This window comes from Rhinolophus hipposideros (assembly GCF_964194185.1).
Source record: "Rhinolophus hipposideros genome assembly, chromosome: 16".
Taxonomy (NCBI): Eukaryota; Metazoa; Chordata; class Mammalia; order Chiroptera; family Rhinolophidae; genus Rhinolophus; species Rhinolophus hipposideros.
Genome location: NC_138062.1, coordinates 25,244,502 through 25,265,351, shown reverse-complemented (window position 1 = coordinate 25,265,351; position 20,850 = coordinate 25,244,502). Strand labels below are relative to the sequence as shown.

The window sequence follows — 20,850 nt, the reverse complement described above, 5'->3', positions numbered from 1 at the left end:
GAATGTATGAGGGCAAGCAGCATGTGCCTGTGTGTGTGTGTGTGTGTGTGTGTGTGTGTGTGTGTCTGTGAGAGAGAGAGAGAGAGAGAGAGAGAGAGAGAGAGAGAGAGAGAGAGAGATCCACTGTGCAGTGTTTATTCTGTTGCCTGCATTGTCTTTATAAATTTCTTCTGTGACTAACTGTGTATTTCTACAGGGTGAGACCTGCATCTGTCATAATTGTTCTGTGCCATACCTACCAGCAGCATATGTCCCTAATCCAAACGGTGGGGAAAGATGAAGATTACAGTGTTGATAATGACTGGGGAGACTGTCCCCTTAATACAGTCTAGACTTGATCAGAAGGGTAAATGAACTCAGACAAGATATTTTAGGTTCAAGAATTGAATTCTAGGCCATAATAAATTTATCTAAAACAATGAACTGCACTGTGACAAAAGACCTTTAACTGTGCAGAATTACCTTGACAGTTTGTGGTTTTTCCTCTGATCCTTTCTCTTTCTAATATATGTCTTGAAAGCTCTTTGGAAGAAAATTGCTGAAAACCCATTTGCTGGTGATTACTAAAATATTTATCCATCAATAGAAGAATTTTTTCTTATAAAATACCTAGATGTTCTGGGCTTCTATTCTATTTATCCTTGTGATGACTGTCAATATTTTAAAAAATCCAATCACTTCTTCTATTTTACTGGTATTACTTCTGAAATAACCTGTTTTTGCTGCTACAGTCGCTGCTATTTACCTCATCCATAGAAGCCATGAAGATGCTATAAAATTACATAATGGAAACGAATAATTGGATTACATTGGAGATCAAGTGGTTTTTCACAGTAAAGCTCTATAATTTAATTATTTCCTGCTTATATCTAATTCCCGTTTCCTTTTCCCATTCATTTTCACCAAATGAATGTTTCTTTTTTGGTGTATATGTTTATTAACCATTCTATATATTTTGTGACATTTTGAATTCTGTAGCTGAAATGCCCTGTTTCCCCGAAAATAAGACCTAGCCAGACAATCAGCTCTAATCAGTCTTTTGGAGCAAAAATTAATATAAGACCCCATATTATATTATTATATTATATTACATTATATTATATTTATTATATTATATTCCTGGTCTTCTAGTAAAATAAGACTAGGTCTTCTATTAGTTTTTTGCTCCAAAAGATGTATTAGAGCTGATTGTCCGGCTAGGTCTTATTTTCGGGGAAACACGGCATGTGTCTGAGATAAAGCTATTTCGTCTCTATCTCACCACTCTAGGCTTAGGGTAGGGCTGTATCAAACTAACAATACAGAAAGTAAATTGATTTAGCCCTTCACCATTATATGTATTCATGATAAAAGTTGGCTATTGAATCTGTGCTACACAATTTATGTGCAATGCAGATCTCTAAAAGCAAACTTGCTGAGTAAAAGGGCACACTCATTTTTTTCTTTTCTCCCTGCCTTATTGAGTTATAATTAATAAATAAGAATTGTATATATTTAAGGCGTATAGCCTGATGTTTTGATTATATGTATACATTGTGAAATGATTGCCAAAAATCAAAGCAATTAATATATCCATCAGCTCACATAGTGAGTGAGTGGGGAGAACACTTAAGATCTACTCTCAGCAAATTTAAACTATATAATACAGTATTATTAACTGCTATCACCATTCTGTGCATTAGATCTCCATAGCAGGTTCATTCTGCATAACTGAAATTTAGGGCAGATGATGTTATCTCACTTTCCAAAATGTATTCAAGTGCTTATTCCTATCTTATATTTCATTGATCACTAACCCCCACCTCGTTTCAGGAAAAACATTTTGCCCAGTTGCTCCATTTTTTTTTTAAACTAAATTGTCTGAACCATGTCTCAAATCGATTGTCTACAATTCCTTCTTTTTTAAAAAAATTTATTGGGGTGACAATTGTTAGTAAATTTACATAGATTTCAGGTGTACAATTCTGTATTACATCATCTATAAATCCCATTGTGTGTTCACCACCCAAAGTCAGTTCTCCTTCCATCGCCATATATTTGATCCCCCTTACCCTCAACTCTGGTAACCCCCTTACCCTCTGGTAACCACTAAACTATTGTCTGTGTCTATGAGTTTTTGTTTCTCATTTGTTTGTCTTGTTCTTTTGTTGTTCTTTGGTTTATATACCACATATCAGTGAAATCATATGGTTCTCTGTTTTTTCTGTCTGACTTATTTTGCTTAGCATTATACTCTCAAGATCCATCCATGCTGTCACAAATGTTCCTATAGCATCTTTTCTTACCGCCAAATAATATTCCATTGTGTATATATACCAGAACTTCTTTATTCATCTATCGAAGGAGATTTTGGTTGTTTCCATGTCTTGGCCACCGTAAACAAAGCTGCAATGAACATTGGAGCACACGTGTCTTTATGGATAAATGTTTTCAGATTTTTTGGGTAGATACCCAGGAGAGGGATTGCTGGGTTACATGGTAATTCTATTTGTAATTTTTTGAGGAACCTCCACATTGCCTTCCATAGCGGCTGCACCAGTCTGCATTTCCACCAACAGTGTATGAGGGTTCCTTTTTCTCCACAGCCTCTCCAACACTTGTTACTATTCGTCTTGTTGATGACAGCCATTCTAACTGGGGTGAGGTGATATCTCATTGTGGTTTTTATTTGCTTTTCTCTGATGATTAGTGATGTTGAGCGTTTTTTCATATGTCTATTTGCCATTTGTATGTCCTCTTTGAAGAAATGTCTCTTCAGGTTCTCTGCCCATTTTTCAATTGGGTTGTTTGTTTTTGTGTTGTTGAGTTGCATGAATTCCTTGTATATTTTGGATATTAGCCCCTTATCGGAGGCACTGTTTGCAAAAATCTTCTCCCATTCAAGTGGTTGCCTCTTTTTTTTGTCAATGGTTTCTTTTGGCGTGAAGAAGCTTTTAAGTTTGATATAGTCCCATTCATTTATTTTAGCTTTTACTTCCATTGCCTTTGGAGTCAAATTCATAAAATACTCTTTGAACCCAAGGTCCATAAGTTTAGTACCTATGTTTTCTTCTATGCAGTTTATTGTGTGAGGTCTTACACTTAAGTCTTTGATCCATTTTGAATTAATTTTGGTACATGGTGACAGGTAGCAGTCCAGTTTCATTCTTTTGCACATGGCTTTCCAATTCTGCCAGTACCATTTATTGAAGAGGCTGTCTTTCCTCCATTGTATAGTTTTAGCTTCTTTGTCAAAAATTATCTGTCCATATTTATGTGGTTTTATTTCTGGGTTCTCAGTTCTATTCCATTGGTCTTTGTGTCGGTTTTTTTGCCAATACCATGCTGCTTTGATTACTGTTGCCCTGTAATATAAGCTAAAGTTAGGGAGTGTGATACCTCCAGGATTATTCTTTTTTCTTAAGACTGCTTTGGCTATTTGGGGTCTTTTGTGGTTCCAAACAAACCTGATGATTTTGTGTTCTATTTCTTTAAAAATTGCCATTGGGATTTTGATGGGGATTACATTAAATCTGTATATTGCTTTGGGTAATATGGCCCTTTTAACTATGTTGATTCTTTCAATTCATGAGCATGGAATGTCTTTCCATTTCTTTGTGTCTTCTTCAATTTCTTTCAAAAATGTCTTATAGTTTTTAGCATATAGGTCCTTCATATCCTTGGTTAAGTTTATTCCTAGGTATTTTTTCTTTTTGCTGCAATTGCAAAAGTAATTGTTTTTAGTATTTCTTTTTCTGAGATTTCATTGTTAGTATATAGGAATGCAATGGGCTTTTGTACATTGATTTTGTAGCCAGCTACTTTACTGTATTCATTGATTGTTTCTAATAGCTTTTTGGTGGAGTCTGTATGTTTTTCTATATATAGCATCATGTCATCTGCAAAGAGTGATAATTTAACTTCTTCATTCCCTATTTGGATGCCTTTTATTTATACCTCTTGCCTGATTGCTCTGGCAAGGACTTCCAACACTATGTTGAAAAGCAGATTTGATAGGTGACAGCCCTGTCTTGTTCCTTAACGTAGAGCAAAGGGCTGCAGTTTTTCACCATTAACTATGAGATTAGCTGAGGGTTTGTCATCTATGGCCTTTATTATGTTATTATGTTAACATATTTTCCTTTTATACCTATTTTAGTAAGTGTTTTAATCATAAATGGATGCTGTATCTTGTCAAATGCTTTTTCTGCATCAATTGATATAATCATATGATTTTTGTCCTTTATTTTGTTTATGTGATGTATCACATGGATGGATTTGCGGATCTTGAACCATCCTTGTGCCTCAGGGATGAAGCCCACTTGGTCGTGATGAATAATCTTTTTAATGCATTGCTGTATTCGATTTGCTAGATTTTTGTTTAGAATTTTTGCATCTGTATTCACCAGAGATACTTGTCTGTAGTTTTCTTTTTTTGTGTTGTTCTTACCAGGTTTCAGTATCAGGGTAACGTTGGCCTCATAAAATGAATTAGGGAGTACTGTCTCGTCTTCAAGTTTTTGGAAAAGTTTGAGCAGGACTGGTATTAGATCCTCTTTGAAGTTTGGTAGAATTCACTAGTGAAGCCATCTGGTCCCATACTTTTTCTTTTGGGAAGGTTTTGGATGACTGATTCAATTTTGTTACTGGTGATCGGTCTGTTTAGATTTTCCAGTTCTTCATGGTTCAGCCTTGGAAGGCTATATGTTTCTAAGAACCTGTCCATTTCTTCGAGGTTATTGAATTTGGTGGCGTATAGTTTTTCATAGTATTCTTGGATGATCCTTTGTATTTCTGTGGTGTCCGTGATAACTTCCCCTTTTTCATTTCTGATTTTGTTAATTAGTTTCTTCTCTCTTTTTATCTTAGTGAGCCTAGCCAGGGCTTTGTCAATTTTGTTAATCTTTTCAAAGAACCAGCTTTTTGTCACATTAATTTTTTCCATTGTCTTTTGTTCTCTATTTCATTTAGTTCTGCTCTGATTTTTGTTATTTCCTTTCTTCTGCTGACCTTGGGTTTTACTTGTTCTTCTTTTTCTAGTTCTTTAAGGTGTAACATGAGGTTATTTATTTGGGATTTTTCTTGTTTCTTGAGATAAGCCTGTAATGATATAAATTCCCCTCTTAAAACTCCTTTCACTGTATTCCAAAAATTTTGGTAGGATGTATTTTCATTGTCATTTGTTTCTATGTATCATTTGATCTCTCCTCTAATTTCTTATTTGACCCAGTCGTTCTTTAAAAGTATGTTGTTTAATCTCCATGTATTTGTGTTTTTTCCTGCTTTCTTTTTGCAGTTGACATCAAATTTCAAAGCCTTGTGATCAGAGGATATGCTTGGTATGATTTCAATCTTCTTAAATTTGCTGAGGCTGATTTTATGTCCCAATATATGGTTTTATGTCCCAATCCTTGAGAATGTTCCATGTACACTAGAAAAGAATGTATAGTCTGATGTTTTAGGATGAAGTGCTCTACATATGCCAATTGTGTCCATTTCATCTAATGTGTCATTTAGGGCTGCTATTTCATTATTTATTTTCTGTTTGGATGATCTATCCATAGCTGTCAATGATGTATTTAAGTCCCCTAGTATAATTGTGTTTTGGTCAGTTTCACCCTTTATTTCTGTTAGTAGTTGCTTGGTATATTTCGGTTCTCCCTAATTGAGGGCATAAATATTGATGACTGTTATGTCTTCTTGTTGTATAGTCCCCTTTACCATTATGAAATGTCCATCTTTGTCTCTTATTATCTTTTTTACCCTCAAGTCTCTTTCATCTGATATCATTATAGCTACACCTGATTTTCTCTGGGTACCATTTGCTTGGAGTGTCAATTTCCACCGTTTCACTTTGAGTCTATGCTTGTCCTTGTAGCTGATATGTGTCTCTTGGAGACAGCATATGGTTGGGTTTAGTTTTTTTATCCAATATGCTACTCTGTGCCTTTTTATTGGTGAGTTCAGTCCATTTACATTTAGGGTGATTATTGATATGTGAGGATTTCCTATCAATCTATCTTTGGTTTTCTGGTAAGACTGTGTCTCTATTGTTTCTTTGCCTTTTTATTGTTGTCTATTATTTCTGTGTGCTGGTATTCTATGATGTTTTCCTCTGTTTCTTCTTTTATTACAGTATATATTTCAGTTCTGGATTTTTTTGAGTGGTTACCCTTAAGTTTATGTAAAAGAAAGTTTGATATTTAGAGTATTCCATTTTCTTCAGCACGCTTACTTTCTCCATTCCCATATTCCAATTCAGGCCTTTACTCTCCCCTTTATATGTTTTGGTTGCCACAAATTATCCCTGTTGATGGTTGTCGAATAGCCTCCTTTAGTATTTCTTGTAGTGCAGGTCGTGTATTAGAAAATTCTCTCAGCTTCTGGATGTCTGGAAAGGTCTTTATTCCTCCTTCATATCTAAAGGATATCTTCGCTGGATATATTAGTCTTGGCTCATAATTTCTCTCTTTCAATAGTTTGAATATTTGGTTCCACTCCGTCCTGGCTTGTAGAGTTTCTGCTGAAAAATCTGATGATAATCTAATGGGTTTTCCTTTGTAGGTTACTGTCTTATTTTCCCTGGCTGCCTTGAGGATTCTTTCTTTGTTTTTGATTTTAGGCAGCTTCAATACAATGTGCCTTGGAGATGGCCTGTTGGGATTGAGGTAATTAGGTGTTCTATTTGCTTCTTGGATTCGAGGATCCAGTTCTGTCCACAAGTTTGGGAAGTTCTCATCAACAATTTTAATATATTCTCTGTTCCCTTCTCTCTTTCTTCTCCTTCTGGTATGCCCATTATTCTTATATTGCTCTTTTTGATGGAGTCAGAAAGTTCTTGTAGAGTTCTTTCATTTCTTTTAAGTCTCAAGTCTCTTTCTTCTTCCATCTGTGTAATTTCCACGTTTCTGTCTTCGATGTCACTGATTCTTTCCTCCATCTGGTCAACTCTACTACCTAAGCTGGTTATTTCATTCTTAATTTCTTCCATTGAGTTCTTAATCTCCAGAAATTCTATTTGGTTCTTTTTTAAAATTTCAATCTCCTTCGTAAAATGCTCATGTTGTTCTTTGATTGTGTTTCTGAGTTCATTAAAGTGCCTTTCTGTGTTTTCTTGCATCTTGTTGAGTTTTTTCAGAACTGCATACTTGAATTCTCTGTCATGTATGTCACATATTTTCATATCTTTAAGTTCCTTTTCTGGAGACTTTTCACTTTCTTTCTGAGCTGTCTTGTTGCCTTGGTTATTCATGGGAATTACTGATTTATTATTTCTCTTCCTAGACATCTACAGGAGTGGCTTGTGCAACAGGTTGATAGGAAGAGGTCTTTCTTTTCCAATTTTCCAGTACTTGTTGGAGAATGTTTTATTTTCTCTCCGACTGCAGCCTTTTTTTTCTCTCTCACATCGTAATGCTATGTTTTCTCTGCACGATTCCAGCGTCTCACACAATGGGGGGATTCCCTGGGAGAAGGGCTTCTCCTCTGTTAATAGTTCTCCTGGGTCACAGGGCACAGTGTCCCTGTGGGTATGCAGAGAGCTTTTGAAGTTCCAAAGCTCTTCCTGCACCAGATTCAGAGTCCATGTGTTTCAGCAGTTCTGTTTACTCCTGCAGAGATCTGCCCAGATAGGGTAGCCTGGAGCAGGGTGAGTTGTGAGAGATGGCCCAGAGCAATGGTGGCAACCACCACCACAGCCAGTCCCGCTTCCGCAGTTCCCTCCCTTTGCCGGAACTAGTTGGGCTGCAAATCTGTGTCTGTTGTCCACAGTTCTCAGAACAGCAAATATCCTGTCCTTTTTATCTGTCACTGCTACTGTTCTGCTTCTAGCTGGGCAGGTGGGGGCAGGATGAGTTCTGGGAGGGTAGGGAGTGGGCGGCTAGTCTCAGTGCCTAAGGCTTCCGTTCTCCGCTCGTTGGTGAGGGCTTAAACCACCGTTTTCAGCCTTCTTCCCTCAGTCTTTTCTCCGAGGTCTGCCGTGAGTGTCGGGTTCAGCCGTGTTATATGCTGCCCCCTCAGCCCTGTGGGCCATAAGCGGAGCCCTAGCAGTCTGAGTCCTTCCCTCTCCCGCAGCTGCGGTAGTTCCAGGATGCAGCGAGCTCGGAGCACTGAGCTAGGTCTGCGTCCTGAGCCCATGTGGCTCTGTCTCCGCACTTCTCCCTTCCCTCCTCCCCCGCTCGCGCGATTCTCCCACCTTTAGGTGAATTCAGTATTGGCCCTATTCGTCTTGCCTGTCTGCTGTGCAGGGAGTCCTTTGTGGAGTTATTGTTGTTCGATTAGTTGTAAATTCCAGGGGAGCTTTACAGAGGCTCACCTCACGGTGCCATTTTGATGACGTCAATCTACAATTCTTTACTATACTATCAGGACTAGTCCCAAAATGTCTTAAATACCACTTTACCGCATTCTTATCTATAGATGTTTACGCCTGCCAGCCAGCTATTATTACCTGTATTCTCATCCCCATCGTCTGTTCATCCTTTGATTTGAATCAGTGTCCTATTCGTGCTCTATGCCCTCTCAAACTCTTCTCCCGTGGCCCCCTGGCACTCATGGTCCGTTGTTTAGCAAACTCTCTTTAAAACTCAACTCTGACTGCTCCTTTATCTTTTGCTCTGGTGAAAACGGGCCTCCTCTGAGAGGACAGATCCCTCTCTGCCCCAGTCGCAGAGAAGCTCAAATTCAGCTGATCACAAGCCAAGAGAGAGATGTGGAGGTGGGCACCCTCCTTGTTGCCCATCGTAGCCTCCAAGTCATTTTTACTCCTTTCTCTGTCAAAACCCAATTTGCTGTTGAAGTTCGTATTTCAGACTGTATCATGGACAGTGCTGTTGCTGTCATCGTTTCAACCTCCTTGTCACTTAGGACCTTTGCACCTTACTCACAGTTGGCCTCTCCACCCCCGTTCCCTCTTGGAGATCTCAAAATTCATTTACTGAACAACCCCAAAGCCTGAGCCTCTCAGTTCCTTCACTGTCTGATTTCCAAGGATCATCACCAGTTAATTGCAAACCCTCTGAAACCTTGATTTCAGCAATGCAGTATTCTGACAAGCACGCATCTCTTTTAGTCCCATTTACTGTAGCACCTGCCTTAAGTCAATAACTCTTCTCCCATGTTAAGATCACTAGTATACTGACCCATCACTAAAGTCATTCAGTTTCAAACTCCTTTGAGTTCCCTCACTTTCATAGAACTCTCCAGGTGAAAACTCCAGCCCTGTCTAAACCTGACCTTTTCTGCACTTGCTTAAGCAGCTGAATGTGCCTGGAGAAAAATCATATTCCTGCTTGAGAGAGAAGTCCTTACCCTCCTGCCTACTATCAGCTCACATTCTTTGCCTCCTTTCCTATTATCACATTAGAAATGTCCCTGTTTACATCAGAAACAGCTCCCTTTACTGTTCAGGGTCCCATCCATTCCAGCTTTCTTAAGAATATCACTTCTATGATATTCTTAGAATATCTTGACTGTGTCCCATAAGTATACAAGGCATAATAATAGTTTCTGTCTTTCAAAAGAGTCTCCTTTGGATTTCATGTACCTTTTTAGAAAACCATTTTATTCCTCTTCTGTCTTTCAGAGCAAATGTATTTAAAATAATCTATTTCCTCACTTGCAATCTTTCTTTGATCCTTTCTTCCCATCCTTCCTCTGTAAGACACTGCTGTTATGACCAGGATTTCTGCTGTGCCACATCCTGGGATCATTTCTACATTTTCATTTTGTTCAACTTCTCAGTGTACTTGAAATTATTCTTTGAATACTATTTCTCTTGTCTTTGGTGACACTACAGCTCATTGTTGTTGGATTTGTTTTGTTTTTTTCCTTAACAAACTGGACACCCATTTCCCTTTGCCTTTTTTCACTGAATCATGAAGTATTGACAAGAATGCATTGGCAAAGGAAACCATAGCCCACAAAAGCTGAGAGGTGTGAAGGATAGATGTTAATATTCTACTCTTCAGAAGCCCCAGAGAGCAAGAACAGAAATAATGGATAGTAGACAATGGCCAAAGTAGACATAATGGCAGAAATTTTCCCATTATCTGCTGGTTGCCCTAGGCAGCCCTTCTGCCTCCAATTCCATATGCTTTCCAGATTGGCACTTCCCCCAAACTACCCCCAGATTTTGTAGCATGTCTTGAGAGGATTGGGATTCAGGTAGATTGGTTGAGTCTGTTGGCATATTTTTAGAACTTAAATGATTCAAATTATATTAAAATGAACATGACTTGGTGGAAAGACAAAGGATAAAACAAAGTTAAGAAATATTCATGCATGGAATTTATAGGGTGTATTAGTTATCTATTGCTGTGTAACAAATGATCCCCACATTTTGCAGCTTAAAATAAGAAACATTTGTCATCTCATGCAGTTTCTAAGGGTCAGTAATCTGGAAGCAGCTTAGCTGGGTGGTTCAGGCTCAGAGACTTTCAGAGTTTGCATTATCAGCACAGTCTTGACAAGCTGGACAGAAGTTTAGTTACTGAGGATTGGGAGGTGAACATTGAGGGATGGAGAAAGTGAGTTTGAATTAGCTTTTCCCCACACTATTTTCCATGGGATACTTGTCTTCCAAGATGCTTATTCCAAAGAGGGTTCTGTGGTAAATTATGGTAGGGAACACCTCACAATTCACCCCGCTCTAGAAATGTGCATGGGGAAGGCTCTGTGAGAAGTCCTGAGACTAAGAACCCTTCTACTTGGTCAACTCAGCATTTCCCCAACTTTTTGACTAAGAAAATCTCTTTATTTTTAAGATACATCTCTTGATTGCTACCTCAGATTTGATCAAATCCTTTTATTAATGACATTTATTAATGATTTGTCAGTAACTTCATCCCCACCAGGACTCTTTCTCACCCTGCCGCATTCTCACATGTGCTCCCTCCAGGTCCACACAGCAGCAGTCTTCCCTTCGTCTCTTGCCAAACTTCACTGTCTTTCTTTTTCCTCCTTGCTCAGGGCCTCCCGGCCATAGTAGAAAACAGAAAAAAGGATTTTTATTTTTTTTTCAAGAGAAAGACAGCCAGAAAAGGGGGAGGATAAGTGAGTGAGAAAACCCAGGCTGTGTGACTTACCAAGGATTTTTGTCAAAGATGAAAGTCACAAAATGTATGAGATACAAATGGAAAATGGTACTTTAAAGTAGGAACATATGTTTTACTTTAGAAAAGTAAAAGCTGTAGAGGGTTATTTTATTCTATTGTATTCTCTCCCCTTCTCCTTGTTTTAAGATGGAGATGATACAAAATAAACAGCATGGGATCCACTTTTCACTATTTTGTGCACTATACTACTTTTCTAAAATTTGAAAAATCCAGAATTCCAAAACCAATCTGGCCCCAAGTCTTTAGGATTAGTACCTTCATTGCCACCATTTACTCCATACCTGGTGATTCTAAATAGCCTCCTAACTGGTCTCCCTCTTTCCACCCTTGCGACCCTTCAGTCTGTTCTGCAGCCAGAGTGACAGTGAAAAATCCAAGTTAAATGAAGATACTCCTCTCCTCAAACCCTCCATCGGGTCAGAGCCATGGTCCTTTCAGAGGCCCACAGAGCACTCCGTGACCTGTCTGCCTCTCCGGCATCACTCCTTGCTGTTCCCCGGACAGGTCTGGGATGTGCACTGCACTCCTGCCTCAGGGCCTGTGCACTTGCCCTTCCCTCTTTCTGTGATGCTTTTCCTCCAGGTAACTGAACTCCCTCAGGTAGGGCAGTCTTTACTCAAATGGCACGTTCTTAGTGAGGCTTTCAGCAATGATCTTTTCTAAAATGTCATCCTCCGCCAGTACTCCCTTACCCCTTCTCCTTAGCAGTTAAAAGTTATCCCAAGGGTAAAAGTGATTGTTTTTTTTTCCCCTCTTTGGACATCAGGACAACTTTCTTTGAATATGGAAATTATGGCCTAATTGGAGATTTAAGTGGTAATCTTATTCACGTTTAAGAATATATATATATAGTTTCAGAAGTCTATTCTAGGATCTTTGCCAGTTATTCTGTATCCCAGTGTTCAGGAGAGATCCCTCTGTAATCACTTCTTCATCCAACAGGGTGGACTGAGTGCCCAAGCTTTTGTTCGTGTGGAAGTGGAAGACATGAACGATAATGAACCCGTGTTTAACCCATCCACCTACGTGACGAGCATCAGTGGGCAGACCCAGTCAGGAACTGAGATCATCAATGTTTTTGCCACTGACAGGGATTCTGGGATATACGGAACCGTGGCTTACAAGCTCCTCCCCAGCGACCTGTCATCCTTTTTTACCATCGACTCTACCACAGGTATGTGATTTTGGAACAGTTTTCCCCTGAAATCAACAGCTTCTGCGAAACAGCCAGAAAATTAGCAAAAGTGATGTTTCCATTACCAGAGATGTTGCAAGACTCACATCACCTCCCAGAAGGCAGCGAGGCATGTTGAGAAGAGCTGGCACTTGGTAGTTAGGTGATACCTGGCTCTCACAGCTGGCCTCCTACTAGTCTCCTGGCCTTTATTGGCCTAAGTCTCCTTATTAAAAGGAATGTTATCAATCCCTATGTTGCAAATTTTTTTGTGAGGATTAAAGGCAGGAAATTATGTGAAACAGCTGGTCAGTAGTGTTTCTTTGGCCTCTGTCCCTCCATTTGTATGATTGTGTCATCTAACGATGACTTGCATCATTTCAGTGTAGTAATACATCAAATTAGTGCAAAGAGCGTTGTTCGGATCTCCTTTTCTTATACTAGCACTGGCATTCCCTTAATCTCTTTGGATCTTATTTCCTTGCTTTTAAAGTAATACCTAAAGCTCCTTTTAGGTCTTTAATATGATAATTATGTCTGCCAAAGAAGTCCAATGAGCAAACTGAGTCTCTTAGAAATAATCAGTATTTAAGAGGTTATCTTCCCCTTCCTATTGGTTTGTTGCTAATTAAATAATGTTTGAAATATTTTATTACAAGAAAACATATAATTTCAAGTATATAATATTACATTGTTATATATTTGAGGTTTTAGAGATAGTCTGCCCCAAAACTGAACCTGCAAAACATTTTTTTAAATTGCTTTAAGTTCATTTTTTTTTATTGTAGTAAGACACGTAACATAAGATCTGCCCTCTTAACAAAATTTTAAACGTACAATACTTTTTCGTTGACTATAGGTACAATATTGTTCAATAGATCTCTAGAGTTTTTTCATCTTGCTTCACTGAGACTTTGTTCCCATTGTTTAGCAACTTCGCGTTTCCCTCTCCCCGTCAGCTCCTGGCAACCACAATTCCCCTTCTGATTTTATGGGTTTGACTATTTTAGATACTTCAAGTAAGTGGAACAATGTGGTATTTGTCCTTCTGTTACTGGCTTATTTCACTTTACATAAAGTCTTCCAGGTTCATCCAGGTTGTCACATACGACAGTATTTCCTTCTTTCTAAAGGGTAAATAACATGGCATTATGTGTATATACCATGTTTTCTTTATCCATTCATCCATGGGTAGACATTGAGGTTGTTTCCACAACTTGACCATCATGAACAGTGCTTCAGTGAACATGGAAGTACAGACAATTTTTTCAAGATTACATTTCTTCTTAAAGCACCTGATCTGAGCGTGGGCAGAATGTGTTTCTACTGTGATGATGCTGATAAGGTCAGGGGCCACGCCAGCTGTGTTCTGTACATCGTCCTTGTGGGTCTTTACAACGACCATATTCATTAGTAATAAATAGTAGTTTACAGAGGACATCTAATCTACCAAGTTCCCTTGTCTTCTCACCCATCCCTGAGGGGTTGAGAGTCACTGCTTCTTGCCTGGAAAGTGTACGTCATCTGGAGTGTGTGACTGGCCGAGGGATTCATGTTTACAGTGACCATCTTTATAAGGCAGAACTTTCCTTGCTCAAAATAACCCACTGACATGGGCCTTTAACATGTAAAAGATCAGAAGAAAATACTTTTTGAGGAAATTAGTCTGCTTATCTTGGCTTTTTCAAAATTCCTCTAAACTGAGGACCTTAACTGCTTGTCAAGATGTCAGGCCCTCCAGGGCACTAGCGTTGCCAGAATTACGTAGGTTAGCCAGTAATCAGGGCACAGGATCGAAAAGCATTTAGCAGATTATTTTTAAAAGACATCAACACACTCATCATCTAGTTTCCCCTGGAAGATCTTCAAGAATGAACCATTCAGTGTTCTGTTTTAACAGGAGACCTCTGTTGCCGTGCTGGCTTCAGTCAGCCACAGGCTTCCATTCCTGGCACCAGGTATAAGACAAACGCCACTGTTAATTATGGAGAACGCATTGTGTGAGTCATTATCTAGGGAACTATCATGGTAATTTTTATTTTTTAAAGCAAAGATGAATTTCGTAATGGAAGTAGCCTTGGGTTATTGTTGGCCAGTGCATATATTATTTTCCTGTCATTGCATTTAGATTGAAGACATTTCTCAGTCTAACAGTACTTAGAATTTTGTTGCACTTAATCACAACTTATGAGAAATTCATGAGGGCTGGTAATGCTTTACTTTAACCTTTACAACAGACTCGAATAGCATCATGACTAGCCATGGGAAAAAGGTTGCCTAGTAAAGAGGCAGTCTCCGATCTGAACAGTTGAGTTCAAGTTCATCTGGTGGTTGATTGCAACTCCACACACATTTTTGATATCGTACATAATAGTTAGGCTTGTAGGCTATGCGGTAAAAGCTAATTTAACTGTTGATGTTCTCATAGAACAGGGAGCAGTATTGGAATACAGTTTTCCTCTCCTGGATTTGTGTTTTTGTTGTAATGTATAGAAAGCTGGACATTGTTTCTTCACCCATAAGGCCTGTCTTTACGGAGGCTGCCAATGTAAATAATCTCAAGAAATTGACTCTATCAATATATATTTGTGGAATAAAAGAACAAATGACGTTTAGAAATAATTAAAAAGTGATTTAAATCCCTATTACATTTTCTTAAGAAATTGTAAGGGCGTATCATTGATAACACAGAGCAAAACTTCATTTAAAATTATCTTTCCCCATCACAGCATGGTAAGTGACACTGTGACCTACCGCCATTTTCCTCACAACTATCCCAGACTCTCATTCTCCCTCTAGCTTATCTGTGCTGGCTGGCACTTTCTAGATTTATATACTAAATATATAAACATCAATGTATATATTTATATATATTTATATAATTATATAGGTTGTAGTTTTTATATAATTGATTGCATAGTTGTATAGTTTTATAGTTATGTACAAGTATAGTTATATTGTATGAGGAGACTATTGAGAATTGATGAGCAAATTTCTACATTGTCACTTCCTCTCGAGTTACTCTAAAATTCTCTCTTAGAGACGTTCGTTAATTTGCTCCCTACTCCATTTCGTCCTTTCATTTTGATGGTTCCTATGTCAGACATGCTATTCTATAAGCTTACATACTTTGTGTTATAGGCTCATTTAATGTCTTGTTTTCCTGAAGACAAGAGATTTTTGCATTGACCTATTTGTGTCACAACCAAGACTCATGCATTAAAAATAGAGCTCTTTGACTTACTGTGTTCATCTGGTAAGAAAAATGTTTTGGAAAAAACTGGAAGGGGATGTGGCAATGTCATGGTTGTTTTCTCTTGTGGGTTTATCTTCTTGGTCTGTTTCTGGTTTTCTAAGTGTGTTGTTAGTTCAAAGAACATTTTTGTAAAATGTGTTTAGGCACCAGGAGAGAGATACTGAATTGAGCCTTTATTTCTCTTATTCTCAGTTAGTTGGGTTCCTTTGATGTGGGCGAAGGAGGACCACAGTGTTTTGAGTTTTAAAAAGAGGAAACACAGAGGCATATTTATTAATAGCTCTTTTTTATGCATTTTTAATCCCATTTTACAAATTATATGAAGATTTTTTTCCTACATTGTTTGAAGTATTCTCTTTAGAAGCATGAAAAGAGCAATTCTTTATTTTTTGTGTTTATGCTATTTACTTAGTAATTTTACACTGAAACAAACATTACTTCTAATTCAGATTATTTTAAGGTGACTGAGATTGCAAGCATTTGTGTTGGTCATTTATTGTTGCCCAACTACTTTTTTTGCTAGGAATTAACCTTTGATTAGATTTTTGTCCTTCACCTCTTTTTATAGACGTAAGTTGATATAAACAAAAGTTCATATAAGTTCTAAAAAGAATGTAACTTGTTTATTCAAGGTAGAAAATGGAAGCAAGTTTACCCTTTCAATATGTATTTATTTAATGCATATTTATTTATGTACCACTCACTGTTATAGGTGTTTGGTATGCCTCAGTGAATAAAACAAAAATTCCTGTTTTTGTACATCTTACAATAAAAGTTTATGTTGCCTTGTCTCTTGTCTGTTCTACATTTGGTTGTGACGTACACAAAATCCAGCTTTAGCATTACAGAAGAACAAGTAATCAGGGTAACTGAGTGAGTTAAACTGTCTGATGAGGGCAGCTGTGCCTCGGTGTTTAGCTGTAATCTTTTGTTTGTATAGGTGTGTGGATTTTAACAGAGTAAAGTAGCACAGACTCTGTTTTTCTTTGTTTCAAGGGCAGATTCTTTTCTAATATTAGTTTTATGCTTAGATTTTGTACAATCTAATAATCTCATAATTACTCACCATTGCCACGTTCCTACATTCAGAACGTTATGATATGTAGTTAATAATACCACATCTCATTTCATAAGGGATGTGAGCCTGCTCACGCCAAAACAAATTCTTTCTTTTATTTGCAACACAGAGACTAAAGTTAATCAACAACACCTAATTAGTGTATGTCACTTTCATAAGAAACAAAAGCATGTTAGAGTTTGCTCATTTGTTTTTCCGGTATAAGATCGCAGACCCTTAGAGATGGAGGGGACCTTGTATTTCAGCTCTCTCATTTAGTGGAGGAAGAAATTGAGGCAGGAAGGGATTCAGTGACCTAACTAAAGATAACGCAGTTGGAAATGGAGACTCGAACTGGAACCTTGTCCTAGACCTGTGATCTATCTCCCTGTACTGCTCTCTCAGATAATACTTTTCAGCATCCCTTCGTATGTTGCCTATTTGAGCCTCATATCAACTTATGGGATAAGCAAGGCAGATGTTTAATGCCCATCTGCAAATTAAGAGACCAAAGGCCCTAAGAATCCTAGTGAGACTTGCTCAGGGATATGGTAAACCTCACATTCAAATTTGTTTCTTGGACATCCCTTTCAAGGCTATTTCTATTATTATGACTGTTTTTTAAATAAAGACAAAGCTAAGATGAATAAAGTTTCCATTGATTTCAACTAACTAGGATAGAAAAATGATCTCTTCCTATAAAATCCTAGTTGAATTACCAAATTATCTCTTGATTTATTTACTCTTTTCCATTGAATAAATACAATTGAGTAGAATCTTCCAAAATGGGTAAATTATTCTTAAGAATTGTTTTAGTTGTTAATAATTTAGTTGTCAAGAATTTTGAATCCATTCTATTCCTTTCAGCCACTACAATTTAGTTACCCAGATTTGTTTGCCAAATAAATAGCATAATGTCATCTCTTTGATGAATAAGTTTCTGTATTCTCACAAACTGAATATAAGAGAGATACCATAAATATCAATAACTGATAAGAAATTGTTATTGATGACAGATTTTAGTCTGTTTCTGTTTTTGAGAAAACCACATTTCTAGACTCCATGTTTGGGAAAGGTCATGATTTTGTGCTTGTTTTTGTTCTTAACTATATCATAGCTTACAATTTTAGTAATGACTTACAGACTATTTTCTAACTATGAATTACCACCTTGGTTAGGAATATCCCATCTTTTGTAGGAGGTTTGATTATGAAAGTCAGTATTACTTAGTTAATAGAAAGACATGATTTTATATACATATTAGATTTCAAGTAAGAGAGGACCTTTGTCTACAAGCTCTTTTATTAATCTATCGATTAAAACAAATTTCATCCCAGCAGGGTACTCTTTTAAATAAAAAAGTGATAAGATAAAGAGAACAGACAAAAATTATTGCACATTATAATTGGTATGTATAAATCCAGGCACTCAGTAACTGAAGCATAAAATAATCAGTGCTCTACAATTGAATTGGTATCTATTTTTTAATGTTAAATTTGGTCTGATGCACTGGTGGTTAATGATAATTTGCAAGTGTCATGAAAAAATGAGAGTCAAATAATCACTTTATTAAAGTATTAAAATGTAATTTCATAAATTTTAAGCTGACAATATATAGGCAAAAAAAGATTCATTTTAACTATAATTTCATTATTTATTATAATATATGCATATTTACATGTAATATATATTATAAAGCTACATTTGGTGTCTCCTCAACTTTATAGACAGCTCAGTTATTTAGGAATGTTGGATTCAAGTAAATAAGTTTTCTAACTCCTTTTCAAATATCAAAAAAAAAAGTGAATGTTTTGAAACATTCAGCATATAGAAGGACAAAGTTAATCCTAACACTCCCCTTTTCTAAGCAGTGAGTGTTCAAAGAAAAGTTACTGGTTTCTTCCTGTTCTTTAGTAGAAATTGTTGCATTATACCAAATTGGCTTTGAAGGCCAACTAAAGTAGTCAGTGGCTCAGAGGAAGCCTAGTAAAATTTATATATATATATATATATATATATATATATATATATATATATATACACACACATACATAAAAAGAACCTTGTTCAAATATAAAAAAACAGATTTGATCATTTCGCTCCCCTATCTAAAATCATTAATGACTTCCTATGGCTCTTTGGCTGAATACCAAATCTTTGTTATGGTCAACCAGGCCCTTCATGATTGGCCCGCTTTCCTCTGTGGCCTCAGCTCCAATAACTCTTCTCTTTGATCTCTGTGCTCCTTCCTTACACCAGCTACTACTACTTCTCCTGCTCCTTCTTCCTCTTCCTCTTCCACCCCCCTTTTTCTCTTCTTCCTCCTCTTCCTTCTTTCCTTGAGCTTGCCATGTTTCCTTCCACAGGCACTTTACTTATTTTGTCTTCTGCCGAGATCATTTGATTGTACCCTCTCCTTTCCTCTTCCTATACTCATATCTTCACCTGCAGTTAACGGCCTAACTCATCCTTCGGGTCTCAGGGTATAGGTCACCTTTTCATGGAGGTATGTTTCTGACATCTCCCTCCCCAACCACATTAACTCAGGTGCCCAGATTGATATTGCACCATGGCTTCTCTTTACATTATAATTACATATTTTGTGATTATTTGATTAATGTCTGTCCCCCACAGATACTGTCTATTCTGCTTTGTGTTGCCTTCCCAGTTACTAGCACAGTTCCTGGCATGTAGTAGGTACAAAATAAACAGTTGTTGACTAAATAAGGAAAGAATGAGGTGAAATTGTTGCCACAGTAAAGCTTATAGTCTAGCTGAGTTGACAATAATACATATACATATACAAAGAAGAGATTGGTGGTTTTCAGAGGCAGGGGCGTCAGTGGACAAAATTAAATGGATGAATGTGGTTAAACGGCACAAACTTCCAGTGATAAATAAATAAATCCTGAGAATTTAATGTCCAGCATGGTGACTATAGTTAATACTGTATTGTATATTTGGAAGTTTATAAGAGAGTAGATCATAAAAGTTTTATCACAAGAAAAAATAATTGTTACTAAATTTATTGTGGTAATCATTTCACAATATATTCATATATAAAATCATTATGTTGTACACCTAAAACTAATACAATGATGTATGTCAATTATATCTCAATAAAAAATAAAATAAAAAACATATCATGAAAGTACAACAATTTTTAAAGTTCAATACTGGAAAAGAAATACATAGATACTCAGTCCAGACCAGAATATAGAAATCTGTGGAAACATATGTAGGAATATAGAAAAAAAATACATATAGAACAAGGCAAGAGACTTAATAATTATATTCCCAAAGTCAAATAATGAGACCATTGGCACAAACAGCAGTATTATTTGACCAAAAGAAGCCCAGCTGTGTCAGACTCCTAAGAAGCTTCACAAGATGGTATTTCATATTTAAATTATTTTGTCATCAGACTTACATTAAGCAAGCTCATTGATGTATCAAACTGAATGCCAATGATCAGGTTATAGTGAAAAACCATGATTATCATAGAAACTAAATTCTTGAGGCTTCATGTCCGGCTTCTCTTCTCCTTCTAGGCACACTACCCAGGAAGCCCAGTTGTATCTGGAAAAGTTTGTAAATGATCATTGACTTTTAAAGAAGGGGATGAGATCATTTTAATGTTCCATAGTACCAGGTTAAACTAAGCTGATGGATCTTCCCCATAATAAAGATGTTCATGTCAGGAGGACAAAAACAGGAAAGCCTGTTGATTTCCAGGATTCTGCATTACTCTGCTTTTCATAGTGAGTGAAACACTCGATGTCTGTTTGCAAAAGATCTCTCTTCACTTCCATTTGCCTCTCCTTTTTTCTCCTCTTCCTGGACTCATCAGCTACTTTTTGGGTTAGCATGTTTTGTGAAGATAACTTTCACATTAAAGGTGTAATCAAGTTTATCGGCACTGGAGTCACACAGGCTCGTTAAGGTGATTTTGTATTTGCCCTCCATGAAAAAGAAATGTAGATGGCAAGTGTCATGTATTGATGAAAGTAATGTCTACAGATAGTATAGGGCTTCAGAAGGGAGCTCTGGAAAATCTGGAGTAGTCAGGGAAGGAATTATGGACCCTGAAACTTGAGCTGAACCTTGCAACATAACTCTGATTTGTATTAGGTTGGTGCAAAAGTCATTGCGGATTTTGCAATTATTTTTAACCTTTAAACCGCAAGGACATTTGCACCAACCTAATACAAGAGAGGGGGAAGACTTGATAATGATTCAGGGGAAGCAAACAATATAAATATATAAATGT

At 37.2% G+C, this 20,850-nt stretch overlaps 1 protein-coding gene across 1 annotated transcript in view; it reads left to right on the top strand.

The window, feature by feature from the left end:
- Positions 1 to 20,850, top strand: part of DCHS2 (dachsous cadherin-related 2) — a 212,663-nt gene that overhangs the window by 104,585 nt on the left and 87,228 nt on the right. The window contains exon 3 of the mRNA XM_081076714.1: positions 12,036 to 12,267. Coding sequence (XP_080932840.1) covers positions 12,036 to 12,267 — 232 coding nt within the window. The remainder of the gene's footprint in view (positions 1 to 12,035; positions 12,268 to 20,850) is intronic.